General features: G+C 48.3%; 1 protein-coding gene across 1 annotated transcript in view; it reads left to right on the top strand.

Moving 5' to 3' along the window:
• Window positions 1-12218, top strand: part of LOC131216602 (BAI1-associated protein 3) — a 42736-nt gene that overhangs the window by 8885 nt on the left and 21633 nt on the right. Inside the window, exon 2 of the mRNA XM_058211135.1 lies at window positions 3846-4071. Within this exon, the coding sequence (XP_058067118.1) occupies window positions 3846-4071 (226 nt within the window). The remainder of the gene's footprint in view (window positions 1-3845; window positions 4072-12218) is intronic.

The following is a 12218-nucleotide window of genomic DNA, read 5'->3' as shown; positions in this document are numbered from 1 at the left end:
TGTGCTTTGAGAATGAGAGAAAAAAAAATAAAGAGAACGAGAGTTTAGCGCTGACGAAGAAAAGTTTCATTGCTTTTCCCGAGCCCGAGTTTCCCGAGGCCGAGGCTTCCGATCAACGGATCGCAAGAATGAAACACTCCTTGCAACACGGTACCTGCCTACAGCCGTGAAGCACAATGGCAAAAACATGGAAACATGGCCGCACGGGTGTTCCTGGAGCCAACAGACCTGTGCTGTATGAGATAAACATTATTGGCAAAAAACCTGCAGAAAGCACCGACTTCAAGCAAGACAATACGTCTTCGTTCGTTCCTTCGTTCGTTCGTTGGGAGTTTATCGCGACCGTGCTGACCTGCCCCGCCTGGAACTTTGATCCTTCGAGTGGGCCGCCTTCTTCGACCGGCCATTTGCCGTCTCCACACTTTAACGGATTTTTCGTTTTTCAAATTTGTTTTACGGTACTGGCACATTAAACGATTTTTTCGTCCTGCGTTTGTCTGCACAACTTTGACATCCTTGGCACAAGATAGAGTGGATGTTGTGGCTCGAAATTCATGATATTGAGCAACCGGAACAATGGCTGGTTCGGTTCGCTTTCCGTATTTCCCCTTTCTTTAGTATAAAAAATTGGAAGCACTCAGCCTAATTCCGGCACCGAGTCGACTTTCGGGTTTGAACTTACAGAAACGCTGGCAATGTACGCCGTAAACGTAAATCCTTGGCCGACAGCAACGAGCAAGGGCCAGGGCATGACATTTATTTTGCCTACGGTGCAATCGGCGAAACAATGTTAAACGGCAAGATGTCTGAAGGGAGGACTTTCAGCAAAATGATTTGCTGTTCTTTCATCTTCTTAATGGGTTTATCTTTCGTACGAAATCACAAACCGTGGGGCCCAAAATGGGGAATCAAATAACAACGAATTTCATGTCCGGCACAAAAACTCCTTACCAACACACGGCACAATTTCGTGAGTTTTTAATTTACGTGCCACCCGGTTTCGGGCTCGGGGAGATGGACGCCAAGTTTTTCTCCGGACAGCCAGCAAACCCAAGTTGCGCGGAAATTTCATAAACAAACAATTAATTTAATTATCCCATGGAAATGATGCTGCTGAGAACTTGCGACTCCACTTTTTTTGTGATAGCGAAACCTTCCTCAGCATTATGGTCCATGCTCTTGGCACTGGCAGATACTGGAATCGTTTTCTCTCGGCCACTTTGACCCTTATTAGCACATTTGGGTAGCTACTTTTATCTTACGGCCCTTTCATTCCAAGCGGCCGCTTACTTCGCGGAATTACTTCCTTTTTCGACTTTATTACTATCGCACAATGTTTTCTGCGCCCATTCGCATCTGAAGATCTTCCTTTCTTTCTGTTCAGATCAAAAGTGTTGGCAGAGGATTGGAGCGAATGAAAAGTGCAACATTTCACAACGGGCGAAGCCTTTTCTTTCATAATCGGCAACCTACTTTCCCGTGTTGCGACTCCAAACACACTCAGTTGATAAGCTTCGGAACAATTGCTTCGCAACCTGAGTCACCGTCGACGTGCATAGAAAGATTGTCCCGCCAGAGGGCTTAGTGCAGCTTCGTGGAACGCGTACCGCTGCTGAATCCTTTTGTTGCCGAGATTTGCCTTTCCGCCATCAATCTCGCCAACTTTCTTGCCACACAATCAGCGGCGGCATCCGGCGGCGACGGTGGGCAGCTCCATTGCATCCCGATATCCGAGCCAGGGAGCTAAAGCAATTTCCCGGAACACAGGAGATTGTTTTTCTTTCGGTCGGCAATTGTTGATGCAAACAAAATAAAATACCAACCCCATGGTAGCGGCGGTTTGCCATGACAATAGGATTAAAAGATATGAATATTCACAAACTCAAACGCCAAGATCCAACTCGGAAGCCAGTCAGGATGGCCAGGCACGGGATCGTGGCCGGTTTTAGTGTGAAGTGCATCCACTCAGCATCCTTTTGAAGGCTCCTCTTAAAGCAGCTCCGACACCAATTTGCTACGAAGCTCTTCTGCCAAATGGAAGTGTAGTTTGTTATTTTTCCGCCCCAACAACGGCCCTCGTAGCGAACGGAACAGATCAAACGCGACGTAACGCAGGCAACGTGCCTCGAAAGCTGACATTTTGGGGCATAGTTTCGAGCTTGAGCTTGATTTCGATTCCGAGCACTGCGGCACCGCCTTCGGAGCGGGTTTTGGATTTTGCAGCCGTCCACTCCCAGGAGCCACTTACGTTACACTTGAGACGAGCCGGAAAAGATGAAAGCCACTCGGAATCGGAATGTCCAGCCCTCGAAACTCTCAAGTGGGGGCTCGGAAAACTTTCTGTTGGTTGGTCAGATCTGGTTCTGCAATGTTCGGGCACATCAAATAAACGATGTCGATTAAATGTCCAGTGGTGACACAAAAATGTTTTTAGAACAGTATTTAGATATAAAACTACTTCTAATCAAAATTAATTGGTTTATCAAATCCATCCTCTTACAATTTATGCGTCTCAAACGCTGAAGGGAACCAGATTGACGTTTACCTAAAATTTAAATCCCAACATACTGTCGTCAACCTAAAAGTGGTCCTGAACTATTCTTGGTCGACCCCAGAATGTTAAAACCGGGCCCCGTGTGTGTGTGGGAAGCTGTGTTTTATGTTACCACAACCACGCTCCACTGAAACGGGGCATGTGTCTCGCATGGTTCCCCGCCTGCTCCTACACTCGGACCCCGGTCCAAAGGAATGAAGGCCCAAGATTGCCACCTTAAGCTTGGTCAACCGCAGAGAAAAGTTCACGACAGTTCCCGGGCATTTTGTTAGCTGAGCCGGATCGGGTTTTGTTTATTACTGCCACCGGCACAGGACGTGAGCGTCCTCTCCACCATTAGCCGTAGCCGTGCAGGGCTCCCGAGTAACGACTTGCGAACGGCCCGTGCGAAAGAAGATTGCAGCCTGTAGCACGTAAGACCACGGTCGGTTGCACATCGGAGTGCATCCTAGTTCTGGCAACGACTTCCGGTAACCAATTACCAGCCCACTTTCACCAGATAACTGGCGCAAAGCGTGTGCACTTTCTTCCCGTGCTGCCAACATAAATTACGGCAGTCGGGCAGTGGGGCCGGCAGGCCAACAATAGAGCCAAGGCATCGGAAGGCAGCTCGGAGCCACAGGCACAGAATCATTTATGCATCTATGCGCCCGTGCGCACCATTCCGGTGCCACTGTTTACAATGGCATATCATACCATTCGCTCGCCTGGCCGGCCGCTGGGGCAACACTAATGGAAGGCCGTCGCCACGTGCTTCCAGCTACAGCACGGCCCTCCACTCGTTCCTGGCCATCCTCTGGGGTTGGCAGCTCCGGCACAGCCCCAGCAGGGCCGGCCGGCAGGATGTTCAAATTAGTGTAGACACATAATTCAATGATTTCATTAGGCTACAATAGCACAGCCGAGGCACCGAGCCTTACAGGATGGTGCTCTGTCACGAGCCCAGCCCGGGGCTCCCAGCCCTGCTGCGGCCGTTGCGGCTAAGAAACTCTTCAACTGCAGGCAGCGCGACCGAAATCAGAGGCCCTTCTGCCGATGAGTCGTTGGCTGGGCAAAGGGTCCTTCGGAGCGCACATCGAAACTCAAGAGTTCTTGCACTTCCTTCGAGGACACTTGCACCACCCACCCAACACCACCCAACTTTAAGGATGCGGGCTGCGGACACTCAGCGGAGCGATTGAATGGAACGACTTTCGAATTGGGCAAAACTGATTACGGATTAATAGCTTTCGTTAATTGTTTAATAAGTTCTTTCGTCCTTTCGTCGCCTTTTCTTTCTTCGCCACAGCAGCGTACGGCAAGGCGACGACACCGGCCACGCTGGCCGCCCCGGGAACGCCACCGATCCGGCGCCAGTCTTCCGGCCGCGGGCTGGACACGCTCGTGCCGCAACCCCGCCAGGGTTCGTTCCGCGGCCGCAGCTCGCCCATCAACCCGAACCCGCCGGACAAGCCGTCGTTTTCCGTGTGGAAGCGGCGCCCGTCGTGGCCCGAGGTCGAAATCAAATCCTCGTCCGGGTGAGTACTACCTTTTCGCGCCCTCTCGGTTTCCGTGTTTCGTGTCCGTTTCCGAACAGCCTAGAGAGTAGTGCTGACGCTGGCGCGGGGCGCGCTGCTTCGCTTGTCCGTTTAGTTTCCCGCCCTCCCCGTTTTCTAAGGCCATACGGTGTTTCAGTGTTCCCCGGCGTGATTGACGCACAAAAAGGCTCATAGGAAAGTAAAGGCAGGGAAGGCGTAAAAGGCGTTGATTACTAGGGCGAGTCTTTTGTTGTTGATCCTCATCATTTCAGTAAACGATTCAATTTTGGGCACCGGCCCTCTATTGAGTTATACACGAAAATTAGTTTTTAATGTTCCTCGGTTGGCTATTAATATGTTGGCTATTGATGGTTATTATATTTCTGCCCCTCGTGAATAGGGACGGCGTGCTGCTTGTCGGCGCACATTAAAATCAAACGTAGGTTTATTCGAAGTACTTTCGAAAACTACAATAGAAAAAGTACGTAAAAAGGAAAGAGCAACGCCGGTCGGAACTACAGGGTTGCCTTGCCCATTAGAAGTGGAAGCAGTTGTTCCATGAAAGAAAATAAATTAAAAACTATTGTTCGGTTGGTCGTTTGAAAAACTTTTTCTTTTGGTTGAAACAGCCAATGGCCATTGTAATAAAATGTGCCCTTTCTTCGTCCCAATCATAATATCCGTGCAAATACACCTAACTGAACAGAAATTGTTTGGTCTTAATGAAGTTGCTGTTGGATTAATTGAGGGTTTGTGATAAGCCGACAATTATTTAGTTTTTGGCAGGATGCTTTGTTAACTGGCCACCAGCCTTGTGTTGCGTTATTTCTAAGAACCAGCTAGTAATATGGCCAGATTTCTTTGAATGAAGTAGCTAATATGCCATTCGTTGCTCGCGCAGCTTATGTTCATGCTACTAAAATTCTTTCTTTCCCCCGTAATATGAATCTTTTCTTTCGAAGTATCACTTGCCTTCTAAGGCCATTTTTCAGAATTTAATCCGCTTGCTAAATTCCAAACGTTTCATAACCAAACGCATCTATTCATCACCCGAAAGATGGGCTTTGAAATCCGTGTTTTGAAAGGCTTTTGTGGCGACTCGTTTAAATCAAATTACCAGAAGCCCTGGCTCATGTGACTGCATCCGAAAGGCCCAGGCCCGTGCTGGACCCCGACGATGCTGCCGCCCCAACAAAGCCAACCGAAAACATTAAACTTGCGGCGCAAACAACCACACCATGACGGCCCGACGGACGGTGAGAAACAATGGTTTCACGCAAACCCGCCACGCTCACGTAAGCCCAAGCGCCAGGATTTTCGGCTCGGACCGCCGTGCAACAAAAATTCATTAAACTAATTTCTTTAATCTCCACTGCCCCATCGGCTAAGTGTAGCGCGCTACGCTGCCCGTCACTAAAAGGTGTACGGCGGCGCTCACCGCATTTCCGGTGGCCAGTGTTGGCTCTTTCCGGCCCGCCAGATGACGCCGCCCGTTTCCGGGCGCTAGCCTTTTGTGTGCTCCGCTCCACTAATGGAGCTTCTCAGGGCCTGGGGCTTGGTTGATGATTTCCGGCCCTCCTGACAGCCACACGCTGAGGGTGTGTTTCAATAATTAGTTTTCGAAAACCACACTAAAGGGATGCCGACCGACAGATTGCCAGCGGACACAGGGGACTCGGTCTCGGGAAGGTCCTGGCCTAAAGTGGACATCACCGTTACACGATAAACCGCGGAAATCCACACCACCCGTGGGGGGGTGTGGATGGGGAGTGGCGAGCCGCGCAGGGGCCGTAAACATTCTCATGACTTCATGCAGCTTCGCGAAAGTATGCTTAAAAGTTGGCACATAAAAATACCCTAAAACGGTGTGTGATGAGCCCAAACGAACGCCGCAATGAGGACAATCGTCTGAAGCCCCGTGGAGGGCAAATAACGAATATGATGTTATCTCCCGGGGATGCTGGACTCCCCGATACTGTCGCCGTGCAGTGGAAAACTCGTTACTTAACTGGTCCGAGAACTGGCGCCCCAGCGTTGGCCACTCTCCTCGTTATCCTTCTCGCAATTCGGTTTAGTTTCAAACCGCATTGGATTACCAACACTGCGCCGCAATGGAACACAGGGCGAAAGATAGAAAGAAAGACAGCGAGAGGCATCGAGTTACATCATAACACCATAAAACTTCTATTGCAGTCTTTTGTGACCGCTGGTTTGTAATTGTTTCCGGGAAATGGAAAAGTCCGGTTGCAGCAGGCAGCCAAGATAGTTGCAGCCGCTGATGGAGTTCCGAAAAGAAACTCTCGTTCCGTCCATTCGGATGGCCGGACGGGCTGGACCGCGTTGAACCTGAACCTGAATTGCTACCAACGAACGTTAAATCCGGTGGAAATTTCATCTGCGGACCATCCAAACAATAGCATAATACGCTTCGTAATAGAAATAGTAAACCCGGACCCGGAGTTCCTTCCAGCCGGGAGTCAGACAATTCTAAACCCCAACCCATTAAGCCACACTGTATCTCTCGCTCTCTCTCTCTCTTCTCTGGTAGTGACCTGCTTTGTGTCCTAGCCCGTCACTCTGGAAGAAACATAGAAGCTAACACGGCGACCGATGGCTAGCTAGGTTTTCTTGTTGGCCGATACTGAATCGATTCATTTCGTGCCAATCCGTTCTGTTGGCAGCGATGGACGGGTAGCCATCGACCATGGAATTACCTTGGATCGATAAGAAATAAAAGAGATATTAATTTCCGCACTGTGGGACTACCGTCTGTAAGCCACGTTGGCCTGCACGTCAACGGGCCATCGTTTCGAGTAAGCCATCGGTTTTCGTTCTTCCGAGCAAAACTTGTCGGCGAAAACAATGCTGTTCCTGCCTTTCGGCGTCGAAGAACGAACAAAGGATTCGACAGGATTCGAATACGTTCACCTGGTAAGCGCCAGGGTTACTGTAAGCTCCGCACATTCGGCTTGCAGTGTGAGTCGAGATTCGCTACATTCCGCTAGAACTTGAACGTTGTGTTCATTTTTTGCCCCGACGATGCTCGGGATAGTAGCATCAGTCCCATCGAATCAGGCAACTCATGCGTGCGGGGTTCGAACAAGAGGGTTGACCCATGAGCATAATAATAATCACGCATCCTTCCCAACAGTTGAAGACATCATAAAAGCGGGTCCGGGGATTCTCGTGATGATCAATGGCAACGGTGGCCACCAAATTACCATACTCACGGTCCACGGGTGTTAGAGAGCGCAGAAAAAAACGGGAAGCTGTGCCTGGTCACCCTAAAGCGACCCACAAAAAACCCTAAATAAATAATGAACCGGGAGAAATGTGTGACCCACCGTCGGGACCGTAACGAGAGTAACCCATTTCACGCTTGGTGCGCCGTCATCTCATTATTTGCCTGACGTTTTTCTTTCTGACGCAGCTTGTTTTTGCTTTTCCCAACCGTTTCAACGTTAATTGCGCTCCGTTTCGTGGGTGCGGAAACTATTTAAAACGCTCACGGGCAGATTTTCGGAGAAAAAATCCCCCAAGAATCCAGTTTCGAGTAGTTAAAACGGTACACGTCGCAACATACGCCTAATATACGCTGAGCTTATCATTTTGCCTTTGAAACATAAAAAGCAACGGACAGGACCAGGCCGACCAAGAAGCGGACGACCAAAATACCATCAACACTAGATCCTCAAAAATTACCGACGTGTGGCCAAATTTGGACGGCATAAATAATTGGCACCGAAACTACGCTGATGATGATGAAGCCACGCTCGGTATACTTTCTCAGTGTTGTCAAATTTGCCGGTATGTCCCGCGTATGGTCCAGAGAGGCCGCTGTCGGAGAGGCCAAAGTTCTGTGCAATAATTTTGTACGAGCAGGAAAAGGGTCATTCACTTACCGCCCGCCCCGGGTGGGTCCTTTTTCACCGACAAATATCTCCCGTCGGTGTCCATCCACATGATTTAGGATCCGCACTTGAAGTATGTTGTTGGAGTTAATTATTTTTCGTTTATGGTATCCGGCCATTCAGGGAGATTCAGGTTTTGACTGGTTAATGAACCACCACCGGGACCAAACGGGTGTCCTGCGAGTGGCGCACCACAAGGCGATTAATCTTGTGAGTGGCTTAAGCAATCCGACTTTATTTTTGTCCATGTATCCACAAATACGGCAATGTTTTTGTGCTCCGTTCAGGAAAATGTTAGCAAACGACCAAACAAATGCACTGCGTTGGGTGCTGGCATTGGTTTGGCCACTGTTTCGGAAACATTAGACGTACTGGCCACCGGTGCGCAACTTTCAACAAGCTAACCCGACTCAACTGGCTTCGAAACTTTGCTGCATTGCAACGGATTGGCATGGGTTTAGAGCGACCGAGTAGCGAAACAATGGAACCGCCCCAATGCCAACATTTAATTAGTGCTCGGTCTCGGTTTCGGTACAGCCAACGGTCCAGCTAACATACGTTCGTCCTCGCTAACGATTTACGCTTCAACAGCGCGGTCACACGGAGCAACTGCGAACCATTATTGAAACACCATAAACTTATTTCACGCACAGTAGAAGTGCTGGTGCAAGCAAGCACCCACGCACACGGACAATGGCCGCCATTATTAGGACCGGGCTGTGCTGAAAACCGTGTCATTACGGAGCGTATGCTACTGTGCAAACGCAGAACAGGATGAAGCTAGTGCCGCGTGGATAAAGGGACTCCCCTCGACGAGCTTGCGGCCTAGCAACGAATTACAAACCCAGCAACTAACTACTTCTTCTTGTTTAGCAATGGACAGCTCCTTGCGCCGCGGGTGCCGAGCAGTGTGGAGATAGAGCACGGCCGTTGGCTTGTTGACGAACGCGGACAAGCAAACACGAATCCTGCGGCATAGTTTCCCACCACACCGCATATCTCTTCTTTTCTTTCCACACACATTTCCGGTGAACGGGACATACGTTTCCGGTGAATGGGTTCCGCTTGCTGTTCAAGTCAAACAGCAAACTACCATCCATCAAATGTGGTAATGCTGCCCGCCGGCCTGGCCGCCTCGCTGACTGTGCAGTTATGTAATTTATGCTTTTTCTCCAAACAAATACGAAACTCGGAGCGGTTCGAAGCGAAGCTCCACAATATGTGCTCGAGAAATGCAAAACTTCCAACTTCCTGGCTCGGCCAAACAAGTGGGTCGAAGTAATGTGGCTCCCCCAATTAGTGGTCAAATGGTGGCCCTCGAAGTGAAACCGTTCCCAATTTCCGGTTCCTCGCGGGAACAGATTATGGGCCAGTAAATTGAGCCAAAACGGGCGGGTAACATATGCGGCCGGGGCCCCTCGCTAGGACATTAACTACACAAACCCATTCATCAAAAATGCTGCCATTCTCCGACACAGACACAGAGAGCTCACCCTCCTTTCACGCCCGCTGCCCATTCTCGTTCTGCGGCCCCAGTGTTCGAGTTTGGCGCGCGGCCAACATACTTCCGGCCGGAACCTGTTGCCCGCCGCCGGCTGTCAGCGGAACACGAACACGGGTGGTGGCCACCACCTGTTGTTTGTACGCGGCCGGAACGGAACGGCTGCTAATGTTGCAATGAGCCTGCAGTCCTCCCTTCCCATTGCAACGCCCTCCGGTGGGGGTGGTGCAGTAGTCAAACGGCATTGAGCAAGAATGTCTGCCCGACTTACTACGGACGGGCTCAAGGATGATGATGGGCTTGGCTAAAAAGGAAAGGATAATGGAAGCACTTCTTTTTCGCACGTTTCTTTAGCTCGGTTTGTTCCCTCGACTGACGAACAATTAATTCTGGAATCGTCTGGTTTTCTTGTCGACAGCGCACCTACAGCGGCCACGGCCACTGACATAACGGGCCACAATTTTCAGCACAATGAGTTTTGTTCCAACAACTGCTAGCGATTGTAGAGCTGAAAGACTGCTGAATCTAAACACAGGGTGTCCAAACTAACGTTCTTCTTTTCATTTGGTTATACGAAAGCCGATGAATATTTTCTTAAGCTTAAACATTTATTTGAAAGGTAAATTCTTAAAATTTATGTATAAAATACAATTTCGGTTACAGATAATTGGGAAATAAGGAAAAAAAATTCCATAAGCTACTGCCAAGCCAATTGGGGTGAACATTTGTTCAAAATTGTTTTCCCATTAAAGAATTGCATGAATTAACCTTTCAAATAAATGTTTAAGCATCACAAAATATTAATCCGTTTTTTATGGCCAAATGAAAAACGAACGTTAGTTTGGCACCATGTACAATCACCGTTACCTAGCTTTTAGTTTTATAATGAGCTCTTTTGCGGAAACATTCTCAGACTAAGGACGCGCCGAATTTTGCTACCTATATTTATCTGTCCATCTCTGTGAGAACCTCAAACGACCACTAACACTATACTCTTTTTCCTCTTTTTTCTCTATCTCAAACTTTTTCTACCATTTTCTCTTTTTCTCGCTAACACCCTGCGATGCTTTCGAAATTTATGATGGTTATGACATGCTACATTGTTTTACACTCTCTGCGCACTGCTCTCTGTTTAATTCAATCTCTTTTAACTTTGACCATCTACTTCGGCCACAATGTGCTCAAACTCTTGCGGTTGCGGAATGGCTCGTTTACGATCAATACATTCGCATTCTTTTCTTACGCAACTTACTTTGCATTACGAAATTTTGCGACTCATTCAATGTAAACCTCTGGCATAAATAAATACTCGAACACTCGAACTCGTAACGTTGGCAACCACTTAGATATCCCTTTCGGGCGCCCTTGATAATGGTGCAACCGGTGGCCGAGGAATGTCCTTCGCCGTACGGCCCAAACGAGCAAGGAGTGACGGAGATAGTGTACCGTTTCGACAAAATGCACCCACCCTATAACAGTGTCGTGAGTGGCAATAACAATAGGTAACGGAAATGCAAACACATACCACTCTATTACTCTATTCGTCGAGATGCCCACTGTACATGTTTCTTTTTTTTCTTTTTATGCTAACGTACCGTTTGCTGTAAACCCACTGTAAAGCTCAGTCTGTCACTTTCCGCAGCTATTTGTTCCACACACCATTTAAAACTGTAACACATGCACATCCACAAACACATGCCGGCCGATCGTCAGATGTCAGTTTGGAGCAGAAAGCCATCGGGATGCATCGATCTTTCGATATCGCCTACTCTGCCACTGTGGCCTGCCATAAATGTTCTCTCTCAACCGCTAATCTCTATCTTTCTTTCTCGCTCTCTCGTTTTTCGGCTCGCTTACTCCATCCATGTCAGTAAATATGAATGTTTCTTTCTCTCACTCTCTCTAACACTCTGTTTCTTGCTCTCGTCTATTCTCTCGATGTCATGTAAATGTTTACGATGTGGTAGATGTAATGTAACTTTACTAATTTTTTGACGTAATCCTCTTTTAAACCGAATTCATACTCTAGGCCTTGTCCTAGAAATTGCTTGTAACATTTGTAATAACGTCCCAGTAAAAGGGCCTCAAAGATGACAGGATGACTCTTAACAGCAAACCATCGAAAATATGTTTGTTTCCAAATGTACATTTAGAGTTTAATTTTCTTTTCAATACCATATCAGTCCCTTCATTCTGAATGATGCACTAGGTGTGTATTAAATCGTAAGCTTAAATATTTGAACATACATTTAGTTTTGTTTGAACTTTACTCTAAAAATCCCTCTCTGGGCGCACCACAGGCACTGCCGTTTGCGTATGCAAAGCAATGTGTACAATATCTTTCTCCATGTTCCACTATACCTTTATGTATCTCTGTAAATGGTTGCATCATGATCGTAGTTTCTGTCGGTTTGAATTGCATTAACTCGGGCGCCCCACTAATCGTTACGTAAACGTAGACAATGGTGGCTACAACGCTGATTAAAACTGTATTAAATATTCGTGTGCACGGTGCCCACGAATGTTATCACATAAAATCGCTACTGCCTGGAGACAGGCGAGACGGCACCGCCAATGTCGGCGGCCGTCAAGAAATTCGCTTTCTATGCAAATCCTCACTTAATGTCCGTTTAGGAGGGACCGCCGTCTACCGGAGCACGGTCGGTCGGGTGGTGCAGGACACTGCGAAGCAATGGGAGCTCATGAATAGCAAAGAGAGACCGAAGATGGACCGC

Source organism: Anopheles bellator, chromosome 1 (assembly GCF_943735745.2).
Source record: "Anopheles bellator chromosome 1, idAnoBellAS_SP24_06.2, whole genome shotgun sequence".
Classification (NCBI taxonomy): domain Eukaryota; kingdom Metazoa; phylum Arthropoda; class Insecta; order Diptera; family Culicidae; genus Anopheles; species Anopheles bellator.
Note: the sequence above shows the minus strand (reverse complement) of the source record. Positions and strands in the feature narration are given on the sequence as shown.